Source organism: Dipodomys merriami, unplaced genomic scaffold (genome assembly GCF_024711535.1).
Source record: "Dipodomys merriami isolate MVZ:Mamm:240054 unplaced genomic scaffold, mDipMer1.0.p SCAF_5, whole genome shotgun sequence".
NCBI classification, from domain to species: domain Eukaryota; kingdom Metazoa; phylum Chordata; class Mammalia; order Rodentia; family Heteromyidae; genus Dipodomys; species Dipodomys merriami.
This window is the reverse complement of record NW_027206068.1, coordinates 60,128,186-60,152,020: the sequence shown is the minus strand read 5'-3', so window position 1 is coordinate 60,152,020 and position 23,835 is coordinate 60,128,186. Positions and strand designations below refer to the sequence as shown.

The 23,835-nt window shown below is 39.8% G+C and overlaps 1 protein-coding gene across 2 annotated transcripts in view; it reads left to right on the top strand.

Moving 5' to 3' along the window:
* Tnpo3 (transportin 3) overlaps nt 1–23,835 on the top strand; it is a 93,468-nt gene that overhangs the window by 5,549 nt on the left and 64,084 nt on the right. The window contains exons 1-4 of one of the 2 annotated variants that reach the window (XM_069996721.1): nt 8,577–8,734; nt 17,112–17,312; nt 19,206–19,279; nt 21,479–21,635. In XM_069996721.1, the coding sequence (XP_069852822.1) occupies nt 17,190–17,312; nt 19,206–19,279; nt 21,479–21,635 (354 nt within the window). In that variant the 5' untranslated portion in view covers nt 8,577–8,734; nt 17,112–17,189. Of the gene's footprint in view, nt 1–8,576; nt 8,735–17,111; nt 17,313–19,205; nt 19,280–21,478; nt 21,636–23,835 lie in introns of those variants that run through there. The other variant, XM_069996720.1, reaches the window with a different exon arrangement.

Sequence of the window (23,835 nt, the reverse complement as noted above, 5' to 3'; positions counted from 1 at the left end):
AAAAAATGTGTCATTTGTCTCCCTGAGCCTGACTTCACATAATTTTTTCTAGGTCCATCCATTTCTCTATGAACAAGAATAATACTTGTTATGTTTGTTTGTTTGTTTGTTTGTTTGCTTGTTTGTTTTTGGGTCCGGTCATGGGGCCTGAACTCTGGGCCTGGGCGCTGTCCCTCAGCTCTTCAGCTCAAGGCTAGCGCTCTACCACTTGAGCCACAGTGCCACTTACCGCTTTTTTCTTTTTGCTTATGAATACTTGTTAATAAATGAGTAAAAATTCCATTTTGTGTGTGTGTGTATGTGTGTGTGTTTGTGTGTTTGTGTGCGCGTGTGTGCCACATTTTCTTGGTGCATTCAACTGTTATAGGGTCAGTCTTTCTAATACAGGCCTTGAATCCTTTATGGTAGGAAGATAGCTTGGCTGCTCAGGAGTCAAGAACAAAATGTAGCAGTTCGACTAATTCTTATACATGTTCTCAGTCTGTCCCTTAATTTTTTGTTTATCTATGTGCCTGCTTGCAGTTGTACCTAGTGCTTCTTATTCATGAGCCATTCTTGGTTTTTGCTACATGAATTAGCTTGTGCTTGGTGTTTCCAATTCTAATTTTACCTTTTCTTCCTACCTATATGCCAGTTTTAGCCTTCTCACATCTATTAACATTAGTTAATCTTCTATCCATTAACTTTACAGTTTCCACAGTCTTGTTACTACCTGTTTCTATTCTGGTAGAGTGCTTGCCTAGCATGCCTGAGACCCTAGGTTCGATTCCTCAGTGCCACATAAATAAAAAGTAATAAAAATTTATTTTGTTGTGTGCGTACATAATGCGCACATTGTTACTGGGACTTGAACTCAGGATCTGCCCCCTCCTTTTTCACTCAAGGCTAGCACTCTACCACTTGAGCCACAGCCCTATTTCTGGCTTTTTGATGGTTAATTGGAAATGAGTCTCATGCTCTTGTTTGCTTAGGCTGGCTTACAATCATGATCCTCAGATTTCAGCCTTCTGAGTAGGATTACAGATGTGAGCCACTGGTGCCTGGTTAATGTTACTAATCTTGAGTCATTTAGTATAGTTCTAATGACTTAGTGACAGTAGACTTGGTTATAGAGATGTAATTAGCAATGGCTTAGCCTGAAAGTTAACATTTTTCTTACTCTTTAATATTTGTATAAAATAGCCATTTTTCTGAACTAGCTTAATTCATATTTCCAAACTTTCCACCAAAATTCTTGAAACCCATAGCCAGTCTGTGACAGCTTTTCGTTGATAACTTCATAGATTTCTTTGTTTTTGTATTTTTGTGACAGTCCTAGGGCTTGAACTCAGGGCCTGGACACTGTTCCTGAGCATTTTTGCTCAAGGCCAGTGCTTTACCCCTTGAGCCACAGTTCTACTTCTGGCTTTTTGGTGGTTAACTGGGGATAAGAGTCACATGAACTTTCCTGCCTGTGCTGCCTTTGAACTGTGATCCTCATGGTACCTGACTTGCATAGTATTTTCAGAGCAAAAAGTTATTTTGAGGCAGATCTTAAAGGAATCCTTACCTAATGGTAGCTCGCTTATTTCCTTTGCCCTCTCCCTCCCCCCCCCCCCCCGCCCAAATTTATGGGCAATGTAGAAAGTTATGGGAGGACTATGAAAACTAAATAAAGATTCTCAAGGAAAGGTGTTGATCAGTAAGGGGTTGGGTGTTAGGGAAAGAAATAGGCTCTGTTGTGGGGGCACTGGAAGGAGGGGTTGGGCCATTAAGAAGGGTTAAAGTAGATTGAATATAGTTGAAGTTGATTGTTTGCTTGTTTGAGAATAATAGAACAATGAGTCTGGTGCCAGTAGCTCACACCTGTAATCCTAGCTACTCAGGAGACTGAGATCTGAGGAGCCAGGTTTGAAGCTAGCCCAGTCAGGAAAGTCTGTAACTCTCATCTCTAAAGCCATCCATAAAGCCAGAAGTGGAGTTGTAGCTCAAGTGATAAAGCACTATCCTTGAGCACAAAAAGCTCAGGGACTGTGCCCATGCCCTGAGTTCAAGTCCCAGGACAGGTGCGCATTCACACACATGCATACACAGAAAATAGAACAATGAAACCTGTTAATTGTTTTAGGAAGAGGGGAAAGGGATAAAAATGATAGAAGGGATGTTATTGACTGAAATACATTGTATGTATATATGGAAATGTCACAATGACACAATGATACCCCTTTGTAACTAATTATGTGGATAAGATAAACCAATAAATAAGCAAGCTACAGAAGGAAAGACCATCTGTTTAGATATAGTGATTATACTACTCAATTTCAATCGTAATAAGTTTTACAATTCTCTACTTTTAGAGACAATCTAGAGTGTATCTCAAAAGTTTTATAGTGTAATCTGGAAATTGAAAAGGCATGATAAAAAGCATAAATCAGATAATAGTAAGGCTTTAAAGGACTGGAGTGGCATTATCCTGTATGATGTGTAACATGTTTATGGAAATTTTAAATATTATGCCATGGATATCAGTCAATTTCTTTTTTGGGGGGGGTCTGGTCGTGGGGCCTGAACTCTGGGCCTGGGCGCTGTCCCTCAGCTCTTCAGCTCAAGGCTAGCGCTCTACCACTTGAGCCACAGCGCCATTTCCAGCTTTTTTCTTTTTGCTTATGTGGTGCTGAGGAATGGAACCCAGGGCCTCAGGCATGCAAGGCAAGCGCTCTACCACTGAGCCACCTTCCCAGCCCCAGTCAGTTTCTTTTCTAGTTCTTTTCTCTCTTTGTGTGTATGTGTGTGTGTATGTGTATGTATATATATGTATACATATGTGTGTATGTATACATATACATATATATATGTACATACACATACACACATATGTGTAGATGTATTAGTAGGGTTTGGACCCTGGATTTGCTGAACTTGCTTGCTCATCTTTGTGCTCTAGCCATGCCCCTAGCTCATGCTTTGTGGTGATTATTTTGGAGGTAGAATCTAATGGGCTTTTCTTCCCATGTTGGCCTTGACCACTGTCTTCCATATCTCCTCTACCTGAGTAGCTAGGATTATAGGTGCTAGTCACTAGCACCCAGATTCCCCTTCAGAATGTCTTGACTCTTTAGTTCTAATACCTTTTCTTTAGCAGTTGTAGTTTCTGATTTAATTTCATTTATTTTTGAGCTCTAGTCAGGTTACCCTTAAAATATAGTTTGTTTTCGAAAGGAGAACTTTATAGAAAAATATTTCTATATAACTTATGTGGGTTGATGATTTTAATAACTTATTTGAATACTTCCTATTAGTATGAACTGGGAATTGTATAAATAAGGAATAAAACAAAGGCTTTTCACCAACAAAAAAAAATTTTTTTTTTGTCAGTCATGGCCTTGAACTCTGGGCCTGGTGCTGTCCCTGAGCTCTTCAGCTCAAGGCTAGTGCTCTACCACTTGAGCCACAGTGCCTCTTCTGGTTTTCTGGTGGCTAATTGGAGATGAGTCTCATAGACTTTCCTGCCTGGGCTGGCTTTGAACTATGATCCTCAGATCTCAGCCTCCTGAGTAGCTAGGATTACAGGCATGAGCCACGGGTGCCTGGCTTTACCAAAAAATATTTACTGATCAGTTTGCACCATTAGTAGACTTTAGCTAGGTGTGGCTGTTTAAAATCAAACCCTTTTTCATATCATCCTCATTCTAAGTATTGAATAGTGTAAGTATAGGACATTTTATGACTCTGGAGCGTTGGAAGGTATGTATGTGAATTTGTGACAATATATCTATTCACACAGTGGTCTGTAGGATTTATTCCTCATCTGTATTCATTTATTTCTTGTCTTACCAGGCCTTGAGTCACTTGATGGTTTGATTCAGTACATACAATTATCAGAGCACTGACTTTTCAAAATTATACCAGTTTTTTCAAAAGCGTACCAAATACCTTGCCAATTTTCTTTCATTGTATCGGTTATTATTACTATAATAGTAACCATCAATATTTATAGAGGAACTGGAAAGTAGACTTTTTTTTTTTTGGTCGGTCATGGGGCTTGAACTCTTTTCAGCTCAAGGTGAGCACTCTACCACTTGAGTCACAGAACCACTTTGGTTTTCTGGTGGTTAATTGGAGATGAGTCTCATGGACTTACCTGGCCAGGCTAGTTTGAACTGCAGTCCTCAGATCACAGATTCTGAGTGGCTAGGATTGTAGGCATAAGCTACCATTGCCCAGGTTTGTAGGTTTTTTTGTTGCTTTTTTTTTTTTTTTTTTTTTTTAAATTTGGGACTTGAACTCGATAGCTGATGCTTTTTTGCTCATTGGCCAGTGCTTTACTAACTGAACCATGCTTCCAACTCCTGTAATTAAAAAAAAAATTATTACAGTAAACTATTCAAAATGTAAATTTTACCATTTTAGCTATTTAAGGTACTGGGGACTGAACATAGTTGCCTACTACTTGAGTGCAATGCTCCCATCCCTCATTTTATGTGTGTGTGTGTGTGTGTGTGTGTGTGTGTGTGTGTGTGTGTGTGTGTGTGTGTGTGTGTGTGTGTGTGTGTGTGTGTGTGTGTGTGTGTGTGTGTGTGTGTGTGTGTGTCTGTCTGTCTGTCTGTCTGTCTGTCTGTGTCTGTGTCTGTATGTCTCTGTGTGTGTGGGGAGGTGTCCCTGGGACTTGAACTCAGGGCCTGGACTCTGTCCCTGAGCTCCAGGTTAGTGTTTTGAGCCACAGCTCCACTTCAGTATTTAGGAATTGGAAATAAGAGTCTTACAGACTTTCTGCCTGGGCTGGTTTTGAATGACAGTCCTCAGATCTCAGCTTTGTGAGTAGCGAGGCTTATAGATGTGAGCCGGTAGTGCCTGGCCATTTTATTCATTATGAACTATGTTCAAAAGCATTACATTGTTATATAGCAATCACTGCCATATATTGCTAGAACTTTTTCCTCTTATAAAATTGAAACTGAGGGCTAGCAGTATGGCTCAAGTGGTAGATAACTGTGTCAGCCTAGCAAGGAAAAGGTCCTGAGTTCAAACCCAAGTACCACCAAGAAACCAAAGCAAGCCTGAAATTATACTCACCAAATATACTAAGTCCTTATTTCTTCCTTCCTACCATACTGCCCTTACTGCTTTCTGCCTCTAAATTTGACTACTGTCAGTACCTCGTGTGAGTGGAATTATACAAAAGTATTTTTTGTGGCAGGCTTTTCTCAGCATGTCTTCAAGGTTTCCTTCCTTCATAAGGGAAAGCAATATGTCATTGTCTTGCACATTTTATTTATACCACATTTTATTTACTCATCCGTGGATGAATACTTATTCTCCTTTTGGCCATTGTGACTAATGCTGCTGTGAACATGGCTATACAAATATATGTTGGAGTATCTAATACCAATTCTTTTGGATATATACCCAGAAGTGAAATTCCTAGGTCACACAGTAATTCCATGTTTTGGAGTCTTTTTCTTTTTCTTTTTTTTTGGTGGTCATGGGGCCTAAACTCAGGATCTAAGCACTGTCCCTGAACTTTTTCCGCTCAAGGCTAGCTAGCATTCTACTACTTTGAGTGGTTAAGTGTAGATGAGAATCTCACGGGCTTTCCTGCCCAGATTGGCTTTGCCATGATTTTAATGTATATGCTTAAGATGTACAGTAAAATTTTATGTGGTTTGTATGAATTGTTATAAAACTTGCTCTTATAGGTGGAAATAGAGATCAGAGATGAAAGAAACATTTTCTCTGCTGGGCATGGTGGCTCACTCTTGTAATCCTAGCTACTCTGGAGACTGAGATCTGCAGATCCTGGTTCAAAACCCACCCTGGTTAGGAAAATCCATGAGATTCTTTCTTCCAGTTAATCACCAGAAGGCCAGAAGAAGAGTTGTAGATCTAACTTTGAACAAAAAGCTCAGGTACAGTGCCTAGGACCTGAGTTAAAGACCCAAGACAGGCACCAAAAAAAGGAAAGAACAACAACAACAAAAAGACATTTTTTGGGTTTTTGGCTTTCAGGAAGTCCTCATCTAGATAACACATTGGCTTCAGTTGAAATGGTTCCAGGGGCCACTTTCTAACTTTTTTTTTTGTTGTTGTTGGTTGTGGTGCCTGAACTCTGGGCCTGGGCGCTGTCCCTCAGCTCTTCAGCTCAAGGCTAGTGCTCTACTACTTGAGCCACAGTGCCATTTCTGGTTTTTTCTGCTTATGTGGTGCTGAGGAATCAACCCAGGACCTCATGCATGCAAGGCAAGTGCTCTATCACTGAGCCACCTTCCCAGCCCCACTTTCTACTTTTTTTTATTTTTTTTTATTTTTTATTTTTTGGGTCCAGTCGTGGGGCCTGAACTCTGGGCCTGGGCACTGTCCCTCAGCTCTTCAGTTCAAGGCTAGCGCTCTACCACTTGAGCCACAGCCCCACTTCTGGCTTTTTTCTTTTTGCTTATGTGGTGCTGAGGAATCGAACCCAGGGCCTCGGGCATGCAAGGCAAGTGCTCTACCACTGAGCCACCTTCACAGCCCCCCACTTTCTACTTTTAAAGCAGAGCCTTCCTAGTATAATTAGTAAGGCCCACAATGAAGCAATTATTAATCATAAAAATTTTGGACAAGGGCTGGGAATGTGGCTCAGTGATAGAGTGTTTGCCTTGCATGCATGAGGCCCTCGGTTCAATTCCTCAGCACCAGCAGAAAAAGCTGGAAGTGGTGCTATGGCTCAAGTGGTAGAGTGCTAGCCTTGAGCTGAAGAGCTGAGGGACAGCGCCCAGGCCCAGAGTTCAGGCCCATGACTGAAAAAAAAAAATTATTTTTTTGGACAAGATATTTCCCTACTGTTTTATATGTAATGAGCAGCATCAAATTGAACCAAAGTTCATTTGACAGATGTCATTAAATGATACATAATTATTTGAAAACTGCTGTCTCAGATGCATAGGGATTCCCTCAAATTGGAGAGACCACAGTGTACAGTACTGACCTTTGGTCTAATCAGTTTCTTCCTTTGAGATAAGATAGGATAGAGCATAAAGGCGGATAGTCTTTTGAAGACTTGGAAAATGAAAGTATTCTGAAATCTCAGTGGCTGTAATTTCAAGAATCCTTCTCATGGTTATGGTGGAGATGGCTCTGAAATTTTAGGTTAGCTGGAACCTGTCACTGTATATAAACTTTTTATCCTTCTAGATAAAGTATTTTTTTGTAATGTATACAGGATATTTGAGGATCTAAAAGCTTGCAAGGCATTTTATGATTATTTTATTTTACAATTGATTTTGGAGTTTGAATTATTTGCTTATTTCCTGTGTTGAAGACATTGTTTTATTTCATCATGGTGTCTATATTTCAGGCTACCTTGTACAAACAAATTATTTTGAGAAGTATTTTTAGATAATTATTGTGTGTTCCTCAGCTTATATTTTTCTTAATAGCTTTTAAAAACATTTTTTCTTTCAATGTCCAAATAAACTATAAGCAAGTAATTTTTGTAACATCTAACAGTATGTCTCCAGTGCACAAAAGGATTATATGCAAGAACTTAAGACAGTGGATAAGACAGTTGATTAGTCTTGGGGTTATAACCCAGTGCTAGAGCATTTGCCTAACTAGCATTCTAGGAGTCCTTTTTTTTGTCAGTTGTGGGGCTTGAACTGGAGTCTGGGTATTGCCCCTGAGCTCTTTTGCTCAAGGCTGGCACTCTACCACTTTAAACCACAACACCACTTCCAATTTTTGGTGGTTAATAGAGCTTCACAGACTTTCCTGCTTGGGCTGGTTTTGAACCTTGATCCTCAGATCTCAGCTAGGATGATAGGCTTAGAAGTACTTTTAATAACCAGAACCTTTTCCAAAAAAAAAAAAAAAAGTAATTAAAAATTACTTTTTCTGCTTCTAAACTAGATTTCTTTACAAAAGTTTTGTTTCTTTTTCTTCATCTGGGAAAATCAGCTTTTCTAGCTCTATATCAAATGTTTGAGGGGCATGTATCAAAAGTAATATTGTTTTGTATATACTTAAATTTTTATAAGTTCGGTTTACATTGATGTAGTCCTCACCCATAGTGTACTATAATAAATTATCATTCCCTGATTTATAGGTTTAAAAATGCTAAAACTTTTATGTTGCTTTTTTGGTTCTCACTGACTATCTGTTCTAAAGTTCCTGTTCTGTTTGCCAGAGCTCTTAGGTCCTCTGTGAATTTTAACTAATTCGGCTTAATTTAAGGAGTTTTTGAGGAGGGTAAACAAGCAGCTCTAATGTAATTCTTGGGCAGCTAGTGACTTCTTCCCTATCTGGGTATGTATGTGCTTGTGTTATTGAGGCCTGGTCAGTGATTTTGGTTGATTTGGCAGTTTTAGAAATGTTGGAGTCATAAAATAACAGAACACCATTAAAGAATAAAAAGGAACAAGTACTTTTCTGGTCTGTTGGAGGGATAATGAAGGCTTTAGAGCATGTTTGGGAAAGGAATTTGGGGACATAACCTACCCTATGTATCACATAGCCATAGGTATATCTTTTGAAAAGAAGAGACTGACAGGAAGCTCTGTTCTACTGCTTTGTGAAATGGGAGATTGGAATTAGATGTTTAAATGGAAAATGTTCTCGTTGCAGCCTCTTTGAAATGAGCTGCTAGTGGGAGCTGCAGCTTCCTCCTGCTGACTAAGCCCCATGCTTCCGTTGAGATGGTCCTTTGAAATGTGGAGCTTAGTCCAAGCCTGGATTTCAGTGGGTAGCACCTGACATCTGTGGCTAGAAAGTCCTATAAAGTGTAAGTGCTTTATTTTTTCCATGTAAAGAATCCTTTTTCCTTCCTTTACTCTTCCTTCTTTCTTTTTGCAGCTTAGCAGAGGGGAAGAATGGTGAGCAATGCACTATTGTGTCAAGGGTATCAGGCTTTGGTGGTATTTTCTTGACTTGATTACCAAAGCAAGATTGCTTGTTACTTTTTTGGATGTCAGCAATTCTTAAACCACACCTCTCCTTTGAATTCAGAATAAAAAAAACTGATGAATTATGACCTTTTAGCATTTAGTGTTGGCAGTACCATCATGGGTAATTTGACTGCTTGATTAGTGGCCTAATGGTATTGGAGGTTGAATTCAGAACCTTGTGCTTGTTATTTGTTAGGTAGATGCTTTACCGCTTGGCCTGCTTCCAGCCCTTTTTGCTTTAGTTACGTTTTAGATAGGATCTTGCTCTTTTGCTCAGCTGTTTTGGACCATTATCTTTATTTAGTCCTCCTACTTACACCTGCCTGTCTTGTAGCTGGGATGATAGGTGTGAACCATCGTGCTCATCTTCCTTGTTGAGATGGAATTTTGACATGACTTTATTCTGGCTGACTTCAAACCAGTATTCTCCAGATCTCTATCTCCCAAGTAGCAGGTTATAGGTCTCAGTAACCATGCCTACTCTTCCTTCTCTTTTTGCTTCATGTGTTACACTTTAATATATACTTCGTAAAGTGCTTTTATGACCAAAGGATTTTCCTATGTATTTGGGAAAATACAGAGATAATTAAGTTTTAAAATTTTTTATCTTTGGGACTTGGAAGGTGGCTCAGTGGTAGAGCACTTGCCTTGCATGCATGAGGCCCTGGGTTCGATTCCTCAGCACCACATAAGCAAAAAGAAAAAAGCTGGAAGTGGCGCTGTGGCTCAAGTGGTAGAGCACTAGCCTTGAGCTGAAGAGCGGAGGGACAGTGCCCAGGCCCAGAGTTCAGGTCCCACGACTGTACACCCCCCCAAAAAAAATTAAAAATTTTTTATCTTTTATCTTTTTATCTAAGCTTGAAGAAAGCTTTGGCTCTCTTGTTAATTGAGAATCAAGGGTATCATGATAGAAAGCTAAAAGAATTTATTAATTTTTTTGGTCGTGGGCCTGGGTGCTGTCCCTCAGCTCTTTACCTCTGGGCTAGCGCTTTACCACTTGAGCCACAGCGCCACTTCCGACTTTTTCTGCTTTTGTGGTGCTGAGGAATCGAACCCAGGGCCTCATGCATGCAAGGCAAGCACTCTACCACTGAGCCAACTTCCCAGCCCCAGAATTTATTCTTGCTAGATAGCTTTTCTAAGTTGGTTGTGTTAGATTTATATTATTAGGGAATAAATCGTTTGGTTTGTACTATAAAATCAGTAATTGTAATTTGTGTTTGCCAACTTTTTTTTTTGTTGTTGTTGGTTGTGGGGCCTGAACTCTGGGTCTAGGCGCTGTCCCTCAGCTCTTCAGCTCAAGGCTAGTGCTCTACCACTTGAGCCACAGCCCCACTTCTGGCTTTTTCTGCTTATGTGGTGCTGAAGAATCGAACCCAGGGCCTCATGCATGCAAGGCAAGCGTTCTACCACTGAGCCACCTTCCCAGCCCCATGTGTTTGCTAACTTTTATCGTATGTATTCAGTTGTCAGTGCTTCCCATATTAGCTTTTTTCTTTTTTTTTTCTTTTTTTCTTTTTCAGGTGCTGGGATTGAACCCAGGTCTTTGGGCTGCTAGATAAGTACTCTACCACTGAGCTACATCTTTATTCCCCCCACTCCCATAGTAGATTATCTGGAAGAATTTTGAGATTTCTGTAGTGTGTATATACCAACTGACAGGCTGTGTAGAATAATGGCCTACAGTCTTAGCCATTTTCTGCTTATAGAGAAAAGGTTCTTAAATCTAAAAATAATTTATATGTTCTGGGCATAATCAAATGTATAGCTATTTTTTTTAAAGTACCAGTCCTAGGGTTTGAACTTGGGGCCTGGGCTCTGTCCCTGAGCTTTTGTGCTTAAAGCTAGCTTGAGACACACACAGCTCCATTTCTGTTTTTCTGGCAGTTAATAGTCTCCCTGACTTTTCCGCCCAGGCTGGCTTTGAACCATGATCCTCAGATCTTGGCCTCCTGAATAGCTAGGATTACAGGCATGAGATACCAGCACCTGGCTTAAATGGTTTTTGTTTTTACTTATGTATACATTGTAAGCAATCAATAATAGCATCAAGATATAAAACATACTATTAATTCAATAGGTTGCTGATACTTCTTCCCAGCAAATCAGTTTTTGCTTTCCCCCAAACCATTCTTATGACTTACATCACCATAGATTGCCTTTTTTTTTTTTTTTTTTTTTTTGTCCAGTCGTGGGGCCTGAACTCTGGGCCTGGGCGCTGTCCCTCAGCTCTTCAGCTCAAGGCTAGTGCTCTACCACTTGAGCCACAGCGCCACTTCCGGCTTTTTTCTTTTTGCTTATGTGGTGCTGAGGAATCGAACCCAGGGCCTATTGCATGCAAGGCAAGTGCTCTACCACTGAGCCACCTTCCCAGCCCTAGATTGCCTATTTTAAAAGAATAAGTTCTAGTTAAATTCTTACAACTACAGCTTGCCTATTTAAAGTGTAGACGTTTTCAGGGTATTCATAGAATATTCATCCATCATCACGTGAAATTTAGAGCAGTTTCAGCATCCAGAAGAAACCCATACTTGGACCTGTTTCTTCTTCTGTCTTATATCCAGTCCTAAGAAATCTGCTATCTACAGATTTGCCTCTTCTAGACATTTCACATAGATGAAATTGTGCAGTTTTTGATACTTTGTGATTGATTTCTTTCCTTTAGCATGATGTTTCATTAGTATATGCTGTAGTATGTGTCACTTTATGTGTACACACCCCTCCCCCAGTGCTAGGGATCAAACCCCAGGGGTATTGAATGTATACTAGGCAAGCTTTGTACCACTAAGCTATATCTACAGCTGACTTCATTCCTTTTTCTGGCTGAATAATAGTCCATTCTATGTATATACTGTTTGTGAATAGCTGGAGTGCTTCCATTTTTCTGCTATTGTAAACAATTCTGAAATAAATATTTCTGCATAGTTGTGGATTTTCTAGATCATATCATAACTCTGCTTTTAACCTTTCAAGAAAGTGCCATCCTGTTTTCCAAAACAGCCATACCATTTTACATCAATGATGTATGGATTCATGTCTTCCCCCACCTTCATCAGTACTTCTTGTCTGTCTTTTTCATTATAGCATTCCTGGTGAATATGAAGTGATACCTTATTTTGGCTTTGATTTTATTTCCTGATGGCCCATCTCGTGTGTGTGTGTGTGTGTGTGTGTGTGTGTGTGTGTGTGTGTGTGTGTGTGTGTGTGTGTGTGTGTGTGTGTGTGTGTGTGTGTGTGTGTGTGTGTGTGTGTGTGTGTGTGTGTGTGTGTCTGTCTGTGTTTAAGTGTGTGTAACACTAGAATTTGAATTTGGCCTGTAGTTTATTTGGTTTACTTGTTTGGCTAGCATTCTTCCACTTGAGCCACGCCTTTCCCTCATGCTTTTTTTTTTGGTCGGTCATGGAGCTTGAACTCTGGGTCTGGGCACTGTCCCTCATTTCTTTCAGCTCAAGGCAAGTGCTTTGCCACTTGAACCATAGTGCCACTTCGGGTTTTTCTGGTGGTTTATTGGAGATAAGAGTCTCATAGACTTTTCCTGACTGGGCTGGCTCTGAACTGCTATTCCCAGATCTCAGTCTCCTGAGTATGTAGGATTACAGGCGTGAGCCACTGGCACTTGGCTTTGCTCATGCTTTTTGCTGGTGTTTTTGGAGAGAGTCTCATAGACTTTTCTTCCTGTGCTGGCTTCAAACTGTGATCCTCCAAGTATTATTTGAGTAGCTAGGATTATGAGTATGAGTCCCCAGTGCCTGACTAAATGCCCTGTTCGTTTTGTCAGTTGTGGGGCTTGAACTCTGGGCCTGGTCACTGTCCCTGAGCCTCTTTGTGCTCACAGCTAGAGCTCTGCCACTTGAACCACAATGCCACTACCAGATTTTAAAGAAATGTCTACTTAAGTAGGCTTTTTTTTTGGGGGGGGGCAGTACTTGGGTTTGAAATCAGGATTTCACACTTGGCTGGAAAGAACTGTTATCCTAATGATCTCTGTCTCCCTTTTAGCTAGAATTTCAGGGGTGAGCCACGACACCCAGCTGGGGTCTAGAATTGTTTTGACTCTTTTCTTTTTTCTTTTCTTTTCTTTTCTTTCCTATGACTCTAGTGATTGAGCCCAGTGCCTCATGCTTGCCAGGCAGGTTCTGTACCACAGAGCCACACTCCCCAACCTTACCTGTGAATCTTAACTTGTACCTCAGGGACATGCATTTTCTGTCTGTCTTCCACAACTTAAGGCTTTCTTGAGTAGAGGACAAGGATCCAATAATTTTCTCCCCTCCCTCACACTCTTACCAGCTATGTGCCAGCTCAGGCTGCACCTCTAAATGCAATTTTCTTTATCTCCTGACCTATCCCCAATCTTTCTCTGTAGGGTCTGTAGAGAAGATCCTTAGAATCTATATACCCTTGTTAGCCCATACTCTTCTTCTTTTAGCAATTTCTTAGAAACTTTAGTAGATGGTTTTTTTCCCCCTTGTTGGTTGTGGATCTTTTTTATTTTTTTAGTTTTACTTTTGTCGGTCATGGAGCTTGAACTCTGGGCGTGGGCACTGCCCCTGCGCTCTTCAGCTCAAGGGGAGCGCTCTACCGCTTGAGCTACAGCACCACTTCCAGTTTTCTAGTGGTTTGTTGGAGATAAGAGTCTCACGGACTTTCCTGCCCAGGCTGGCTTTGAATCTCCATCCACAGATCTCAGCCTCCTGAGTAGCTAGGATTACAGGCGTGAACCACCAGTGCCCGGCTTTGGTTGTGGATCCTGAACTCAGGGCCTGGGCACTGTACCTGAACAATTTAGCTCAAGGCTAGTGCTCTACCACTTTAAGCCATAGCTCCATTTCCAGTTTTCAGGTAGCTAAGGCCTTTCCTGCCTGGGCTGGCTTTGAACCACAGTCTTTAGATCTCAGCCTCCTGAATAACTAGGATTACAAGTGTGAGCCACCAGCACTCTGCATTTAGTTGAGTTTTTTGTTTGTTTGTTTTTTGTTTTGGGTCCGGTTGTGGGGCCTGAACTCTGGGCCTGGGCACTGTCCCTCAGCTCTTCAGCTCAAGGCTAGTGCTCTACCACTTGAGCCACAGTGCCACTTTCGGCTTTTTTCTTTTAGCTTATGTGGTGTGAGGAATCGACACCAGGGCCTCATGCATCTAAGGCAAGCGCTCTACCACTCAGCCACCTTCCCAGCCCCTTAGTTGAGTTTTTATTGTCTTACTGTCTAATACTCTGAGTCTGTCTACTGTAGATTAGCTAGTACTTTCCTTCTATATCCATGGAGTGGTCTGTCCTTACATTTTAGTTTACTTGGTTACCCAGGGGCCTGGCTTTCTGATGCATTTAAGAAATTAGTTTGTGAATGATAAGAAAGTAAGAAAGTAAAATAGGCTCTGTTAGGGAGTGTACTAGTGGGAGGAAAGAGGTAGGTGAAGGAAGATAAATATGGTCAAAATTGTTTGCATGGATGAAAATAGAACAATGAAATGAGTTGAAATTGTTTTAAGAAAAGGGAAGGGGATAAGAAGTGGTTGAGGGTATGAGGCTGATTAGGATACATTATCATTCTTGTATGGAAATGTCACAGTGAAATCTTCCTGTACAACTGATGGGTTCTAATTATTATTTTGTGGTTGATTTGCTTTTGTGTATTGTTAACTTGAAAGTAATGTTCTTTCAGTCTTTTTTTCATGTGTGTCAGTTGTGGGGCTTGAAGTCTGGGCCTGGACACTATTGCCGAGCTCTTTAGCTCAAGGGTAGCGCTCTACCACTTGAGCCATAGAGCTGTTTCCGGTTTTTCTGGTGGTTAATTGGACATGAGTCTCACAGACTTTCCTGCCTGGGCTGGCTTTGAACTGTGTTCTTTAAATCTCAACCTCCTAAGTAGCTAGGATTATAGACATGAACCACTGGCACCCAGCTTTTTCATGTCCTCCCTACCCCCACACAAGACATTACTGCTTTACATAATCAGTACTCATTGAGATTTATACACATATCTGGCTTTTACATTGCTCTTTGTTCTTTCTTAATTTTTATGCTTCCATCCTGGATTCTTTTCCTTCTGCCTAAAGAACATCTTTTAGCATTTGGAGGCGGCGGGGGGGGGGGGGGGATATAGAGGAATCTTAAAATGTCTTCATTTTGTTCATTTTGGAAGGATATTTTCACATAAAATAACAATTGGTGGTTATTTTCAATACTTTGATGATTTTAAATTTTCATTGTTTCTGTTAAGTAGTTGACTGTCATTCTAATTTCTGTTCTTTAAAGGTAATAACATATTTTTGGTTTGGATTTTTCTCTGTCTTTTTTTTAATAAAGCAGTGTTACTGACGTGTAGTTTCTGTCATTATGTTTTTTTCATCAGTTTGGAATTATTTTAGTCATTATTATTTATTTAGCTAATCTTGGGGCTTGAGCTCATGGTGGGGTGCTGTCTCTGAGCTTCTTTTGCTCAAAGCACTCTATCACTTGAGCCACAGAGCCATTTCCACCTTTTTTCTGATTAGTTTATTGGAGATAAGAGTGTCAGAGCCTTTCCTGCCTGGACCACAGTCCTCCAAATCTCAGCTTCCTGAGTAGCTAGGATTACATGTGTGAGCCACTGGTGCCTGGCCAGACATTATTTTTTATTTTTTATTTTTTTTGTCGGTCGTGGGGCTTGAACTCTGGGCCTGGGCGTTGTCCCTCAGCTCTTCAGCTCAAGGCGAGCGCTCTACCACTTGAGCTACAGCGCCACTTCCGGTTTTCTGGTGGTTTATTGGAGATAGGAGTCTCACGGTCTTTCTTGCCCGGGCTGGCTTTGAACCGCGATCCTCAGATCTCAGCCTCCTGAGTAGCTAGGATTACAGGCGTGAGCCACCAGCGCCCGGCCAGACATTATTTTTAAATAGTACTTCTTACCCACTTTTTTTTTCCCCTTATGTAAGTTCAGTTGTAAACATTTAATTTTCACACATATTTACTTGGACTTTTTGTTTTTTATTTATTTATTTTTGTTGGTCATAGGGCTTGAACCTGGGTCCTAAACACTGTCCCTGAGCTCTTTCTGCTCAAGGCTAGCGCTCTACCAATTAGAGCCAGTGTCACTTCCTATTTTCTGGTAGTTGATTGGAGATAAGAGGCTCACAACTTTCCTGTCCAGGCTGGCCTTGAACCTCAATCCTTAGATCTCAACCTCCCAAGTAGCTAAGATTACAAGTGTGAGCTACTAGCACCAAGCATTTTCTTACTCTTCTTATCCTTTCATGACTTTATGTTTTAGTTCTGCTGCTTTCTGTTAACCTGCTTTCTGGCATAGCAGTCTGGGTTGTCTAGAGTTCTCCAGCTTGTCTTCCTTCTTAGTTATATTATAACTTCCTGGAAATAAATTGTAGACTTTATAATCTATACCTATAATATTATATAATATATGGTCCATATTCAAATTTCTCTAATTGCCTCAGCTGTAGGCAGGTGCTCTACCATGTGAGCTATGCCCGTAGCCCTATGCTTTGCTTTTAAAGTTGTAGCTTTTAAAAGTTCATGGTGGCTCATACTATTGTCCCAGCTATTCTGTAGGGAGAGACAGGAAGATGGTGAGTTCAGTGAGTTCAAGGCCAGCCTGGGTTACTTAAAAAGACTAATTTCTGTTTCACAGACTGTAGTTATTTTTCTCACACAACAACTTATGTGAGAAAAAATAACGTCTGTGAAATACTCATTTGAATTAATGTATCTTCTCTGCTATTTTATGAAGTAAAAAGATTGAAATGTAAGACTGTTGAGACCAAAATGAAATAAATGTGCTTATTTATGGGTATATTAAAACACCTCCCAGACTCAATTCTCAGGGTTAACAAAGCTTATTTAAGTGTGAAAAAAGTAGAAACAGCCATCTTAGAGATGATTAGAAGTTATATAGTAACATTTTTGTTTTTTTAAAAAAAACTTTTGGGATATTTTTTTCTTCATGCCTTCCCCCTACGCTTCATGTTCTATCCTTCAAGATTATGTGTTTGGTTCAATAGCTGGTTCTCAGGCCTTCAGTAAAATGAGTCAGATTAGGCAATATTTCAGTTGAATAGGGCCTCTATAAGACTGTAGTTTGATATATTGCTGAATCAGTGGGTAATTTTGCTTGTCAGATTTTTCCTCCATTGTATTTGGTCTACTTACATAATGAAGTTGTGTGTCATTAGAGTTACTTTGAAAAAGAAGTGTTCTTTAAGATACCTCTGATTTACTTTTAGGTCCATGCGTGGGAGATTTCTGACCAATTGTTACAGATCCGACAGGATGTGGAATCATGCTATTTTGCTGCACAGACCATGAAAATGAAGATTCAGACCTCATTTTATGAGCTCCCTACAGACTCTCATGCTTCTTTACGGGACTCATTGCTAACCCATATCCAGAACTTGAAAGACTTGTCACCTGTTATTGTAACACAGGTAAATCTTGTATTTCTCTTAGGGAAAATTTATAAGGCCATTGGAATTTATCACCTTTATTTGGATTAATGTCGTAAGGTCATGTAAGGTAATGTTATCATAGATGGATTGTTATATTCTTGAAAGTGTTGCAAAGTAAGCTGATGGCTCATGCCTGTAATCCTAGCTACTCAGGGAGGCTGAGGTATAAGGGTTCCAGTTTGAGGCCAGCCAGGGCAGACAAATCTGAGAGACCCTTATCTCCAGTTAACCAGCAAAAAGCCCTAAGTAGAAGTGTGGCTCAGTGATAGGACATTAGCCTTGAGTGAAAAGTGCAAAGAGAATGAATGTCTTGTCCCTGAGTTCAAGCCCTGTACCAACACATCAACAAAATGCATCAAAGTGAAAAATTTAATTTTATTCACGTGGGCCAAGATATCTTTTCTGCTGTTTTATGTTATACTACAGATGAACTGCAAGCCTGCTGAGATCAGTATGAAATAAGTATTCCTATTTATAGGTATATGATAAAATTCTCAGAATGAACAAAACTCATTTAAGTGGGGAAAAAGTGTTTATTAGGTTTCAAACTAACCTCAAAAGACTGAAAGGTTGGAAGAAGGTCAGTGAATTTTTCACTGAGATGTATGTAATTTCTATACCTCTGCTATTAAAATTGCAGATGACAAATTTTTATACTATTCTGAGTCAGCAGTCTATATAGCTACCTTTTTAAAACATTCTGTCTGGGCAGATTGTCTAATGAAGCTTCATGTATAAAGCAGTGAACTAGAACAAGGATTTTTACCCCTTTAGACATGGAAATATATTAGAAAGGAAAACAGGAAGTCTCTATGAATACATACATGTATTCTTTGCCTGGCATAGAAATGTTCCTGCAAAGGAGGCTTTTGCTTTAAGGATTCAGGATGAGAAATAGAAAAGGGAAATGGTAATTCATTATTTCAGAACTGAGTCAGTCAACAACTTTGACCTTTTAGCAAAGTATAATTTATCTATAAGTTCATGAAATTATTTGGTATTTGCAAATAAAAGTAAGTATTAAGGCTTGGTGCTTGGCACTCTGGCTTATGCCTGTCATCTTAGCTAGGAGATGTAAATAGGAGATCATGGTCTAAAATAAGGGGTTGGAGGCATGGCTTATTGACAGAGTGTCAGGCAGTGAGCGAAAGCATCAGGTACCGAGTTTGAGTTCCAGTCTTGGGCAGAAATTAAAAATGGGAAAAGGCATGGTCTAGGATGGCCCATGCCAACAAACATGTCAAAACCTTGAAAAACAAAGCAATAAGAGCTGGCTCTTATTGGCTCAAGTGATAGAGCACTTACCTACTTTGCAAGTGTGAGTCTCCTGAGTTCAAACTCTAGTACCATTAAAAGAGGTAAAGTTATTTTCTAAGGAAAATCTTACTCTTATCATTTTTACTAGGTTTATTTTTGTAATTACTATTATTTTGTTTTGCTTTCCGTTTTAGAGATTAATCTTTCAATCTCACAATTTGTAGGTAACCTGGAAGAGTTTTCATGGGAGATAGTTGTAGAGATATAGGAAAGAAAAAGATAAGGGAGGAGATAATCTTAATTGAAGAAATTCAGGGGCTGGGAAGGTGGCTCAGTGGTAGATTGCTTGCCTTGCATGCATGAGGCCCTGGGTTTGATTCCTCAGCACCACATACACAGAAAAAGCCAGAAGTGGGCACTTTGGGTCAAGTGGTAGAACACTAGCCTTGAGCTGAAGAGCCCAGGGACTGTGCCCAGGCCCAGAGTTCAAGCTCCACAACCAGAAAAAAAAAAAAAAAGAAAAAAAGAAATTCAGTTCATTTTCCAGTTAGCATTGGTGGAATCCGTTTTTTGTTCATCTGTTCTGTTGGTTATTCACTCTCTCTTCTTATTCAGCTGGCTTTAGCAATAGCAGACCTTGCCCTACAGATGCCTTCCTGGAAAGGGTGTGTACAAACATTGGTGGAAAAGTAAGTCATTTCTGTTGGAAGTATATTAGAACTCGGAATTACCATTAAGCTACACAGAGACATTTGTTAGCGTAGCTATACATCTGAATTATTTCCCTTACCTGTTAACATAGAGCCATATATTACTAACTTTTGTTAAAGAAAATCACTTACTATTTTAATACTACAGAAATACATCATGTAGGATAAAAAAGGAAATACATCATGTGAGATATAAAAAAACCCTCATAATTTATATACTCTTTCCCCCACCCTCACCTCTTAAATTAATGATAGTAAAGTCTTTCATTACCTTTGTATTACACCTACTAACTGGCATCAGAAATTTTGTAAAACTATTACTGTATTGAAGATTATGTTAAATTGAAAGTTGTTGTTGGGGTTTCTTTTGTGTCTGTCATAGAAAATAATTCTTTTCAGGTACAAAGAGCCTGCCAATTTGCATAAAGAATTTTCTTATGGGTATTCATTTATTTTAAATGGCTGAAACTTAACCCAGGACTTTATGCTATGCAGATGTTATATTGCTGTGCTATAATATCCACCCTTAGATAACCTTTATATTTGCTTGCATTTGGCATTTGGTTGGGAATTTATTTATTTATTTTGCTAGTACTATAAGGCTTAAACACAGTCCCTGGGTACTGTTGTTTAGCTTTTTCGCTTAACACTGGTGCTCTACTTGTGGCTTTTTGGTAGTTAATTGGAGGTAAGAGACTCAGAGATTTGTGCCTAAGCTGGTTTCAAACCATGATCCTCCGATCTCAGCCTCTTGAGTAGCTAGGATTATATTGTGTGAGCAACTGGTTCCTAGCTGGGATATTTATTACTATTTTTAAAAATTAAAGTAGATATCTTAAAAAAAATCTCCAAATAGAGTATGGCTTAAAATATTTAGATGGATAATTTATTTTTTAGGAAAATTTTTATTAAGGCTGGGAAAGTGGCTCAGTGGTAGAGCGCTTACCTTGCATGCATGAGGCCCTGGGTTCGATTCCTCAGCACCACATAAGCAAAAAGAAAAAAGCCGGAAGTGGCGCTGTGGCTCAAGTGGTAGAGTGCTAGCCTTGAGCTAAAGAGCTGAGGGACAGCTCCCAGGCCCAGAGTTCAGACCCCCACGACTGGACCCAAAAAACAAAGTAAACAGTCTTCTATCTTTATTCTTACACATTATATATAAACATTGTTAGTAACTGGTTAAAATCCCCAAGATTTTTCTTTGTTTTAAAACAAATAAGTACATATAATTTAATAAAACATATAGCCATATTTAATATGTTTCATATGTCCTTTTTTTGGGGGGGGGGAATCCTTTTTTTTTTTTTTGGATCTGGTCGTGGGGCCTGAACTCTGGGCCTGGGTGCTGTCCCTCAGCTCTTCAGCTCAAGGCTAGCTAGCGCTCTACCACTTAAGCCACACCACCACTTCCGGCTTTTTTTCTTTTTGCTTATGTGGTGCTGGGGAATCGAACCCAGGGCCTCAGGCATTCAAGGCAAGTGCTCTACCACTGAGCCACCTTCCCAGCCCTCATATGTCCTTTTTTACTTAAAACATCATGATCACTTTTTTATGACATAGATGCCACTTTCATTGCAATGACTACAGGTATACTCCACTGAGAATCTGTAAACTTTGTAATTCTATCTAATAATGGATGACATTTATGTTTTTCCATTATTTTGCTATCATAAAAATACTGCAGTACATATTTTTATTGGTTTTTGCCTCAATTTTTGTGAAAATAAAAATTGCTGGGTCAAAGATTAAGTGACTTGTGCACCAGCTGTGGCTTACACCTATAATCCTAGCTATACTTAGTAGCTAGGAACTGAGGATCCCAGTTTGAAGCTAGTCTAGGCAGGACAGTTCCTGAGACTTTTCTGGAGGTTAATAGTAGATCTGTGGCCCGAATGCTAGAATACTATCCTTGAGTGAAAAAGCTAAGGGATAATGAGTGCCCAGGCCCTGAGTTCAAGCCCTAGCACATGCACATCTCTCTCTGTCTCTCTCTGTCTCTCTCTCTCTCTCTCTCTCACTCACACACACACACACACATATACACACTGTATTTTTTTTTTTCTCTTAACAGTAGTAGGAGTGCTGCTTTGTTATGGGCTATACTGATGACTGGTAACTTTGAGACTGTATGTTTTCTGGCCCTTAATAACTTAGGATATATCTTTCCCCTTTCTTTTCTAGATATAGCAATGATGTAACTTCTCTGCCTTTTTTGCTGGAGATCCTTACAGTGTTACCTGAAGAAGTACATAGTCGTTCATTACGGATTGGAGCAAACCGGCGCACAGAAATTATAGAAGACTTGGCCTTCTACTCTAGCACAGTAGTATCTCTATTGGTAAGTTTGAAATAGTTGCTATGGGGCAGAAAATCATGGTGATTGTTCTGTAATCCTTTTGGGGTTTTTGTGAAATATCTTTCTTTGCAAAATTTCACAGTGATAGTACACTGGCAATTATATAACACTTGATAATATAAAATAATTTCAAATTTCGTACTTCATAATCCTATGAGGTTTATTATGATATCTCATTCCATGACAATAAATAGGCTTAGAGTTACCATTAATTCAGAATTTGAATTTAGCCTTCTGAACATGTGTCCTATGTTCATCTGGCAGTTCATGCTAGCTGGTTTATTATCTAGTATTTCAACAAGCTGCTGCTTTTGGGAAGGCCATGCTAAAGAAAGTGTGATCCTCTCATGAATATACATTGAATTTTGGGAAGGGGAGCTTGAACTTGGGGCCTGGGCTCTGTCCCTAAGATTTTCTGTTCATGGCTAGTGTTTTACTACCACTTTGAGCCACAACTCTACTTTCTGTTTTCTATTGGTTAATTGGAGATAAAAATCTCAGACTTTCTTGCCCAGGCTGACTTGTAATCACAATCCTCAGATCTCAGCTTCCTGAGCAGCTAGGATTACAGATATGAGCCATCAGCACCTGGCGATAAATTGAAATTTTGATAAGGAAGTAGTAGTCTTTACCTTATGAGCAATATCACAGTTATACATTCGCTAATACCACATCTTTAAAAAGTTAAATATGATTAAGTTCCTTTTGATTAGTTGTCATTAATATGTATATACATTAGAAGTCTCCAATTTATGACATATATACTGGTTGCCTATTTATTATTATTATTTTGTCGGTCATGGAGCTTGAACTCTGGGCCTAAGCACTGTCCCTGAGCCCTTCAGCTCAAGACTAGTGCTCTACCACTTTCCTGCCTGGGCTGGCTTTGCACCATGATCCTCAGATCTCAGCCTTCTGAGTAGCTAAGATTATAGGCACAAGCCACCTGTGCCAGCACTAGAGGTACAGCTTAGTGTTAGAATGCTTCCCTAGCAAGCAAAAGGCAGTAAGTTCAAACTCCAGTACTACCTCCCCCTAAAAAAATATCCTTTACAGAGTTTTTGTCAACAATATCCATTTGAGAATAGTGCCTCATTTTGATTTTATAGTCATAGCTCTCCTTCCTCTTCCTTCTCAAAATGCTTCTACTTACCTTTATGTCATCTAATTGGAAGTTATATCCAAAGCATTCTTTTTGGTGAGGATTCCTTGAAGGTGTTAGCTCTTAATGCCACGGAGCATCCATCCTATGTAATGAGTTCTCTATTCTTCATTGAAAATGGTAATAACTATATACCATCTTTAGCTAAATGAAAATAATCACTGGGATCTTTTTCTTTAGGATTAAATTCTTTCCCAGGATTGGGAAAAACTGAGAGGTCTGATGGGTTAGTTTAAAAATGTTAAACAGGGGCTGGGAAGGTGGCTCAGTGGTAGAGCGCTTGCCTTGCATGCTCAAGGCCCTGGGTTCGATTCCTCAGCACCACATAAGCAAAAAGAAAAAAGCCGGAAGTGGCGCTGTGGCTCAAGTGGTAGAGCACTAGCCTTGAGCTGAAGAGCTGAGGGACAGTGCCTAGGCCCAGAGTTCAGGCCCCACGACCGGACATAAAAAAAATATATATATATATATAAATGTTAAACAGTTTTGGCTTAAACAAAATTTTATGCAGTATCTAACTAGAAGATGTATGATATAGGGGTGTGACTTACACTAAAACACCTGTCTAGCATATGTGAAGACTTGAATTTAAACTCCACTTCTGAAGAGTAAAAACAAACAAAAAAAATAAATCAGGTACTGGTGGCTAACACATGTAATTTTAGCTACTTAGGAGGAAGAGATGTGAAGATCATGTCAGAGTGCTTAGCTTTCTTTTGCTTAAGGCTAGTGCTCTGCCACCTGAGCCATAGCTCCACTTCTGGCTTTTTGTGGTTTATTGGAGGTAAGAGTCTTACCAACTTTTCTGCCTAGGCTGGCTTAAAACCATAATTTTGAGATCTGAACCTCCTGAGTAGCTAGGTTTATAGGTGTGAGCCACTGGCACCCATCTTTGAGTCTTTCCTTTTAAAAGTTTGCTTTCCTGGAGCTGGGAAGGTGGCTCAGTGGTAGAGCGCTTGCCTTGCATGCATGAGGCCCTGGATTTGATTCCTCAGCACCACATAAGCAGAAAATGCTGGAAGT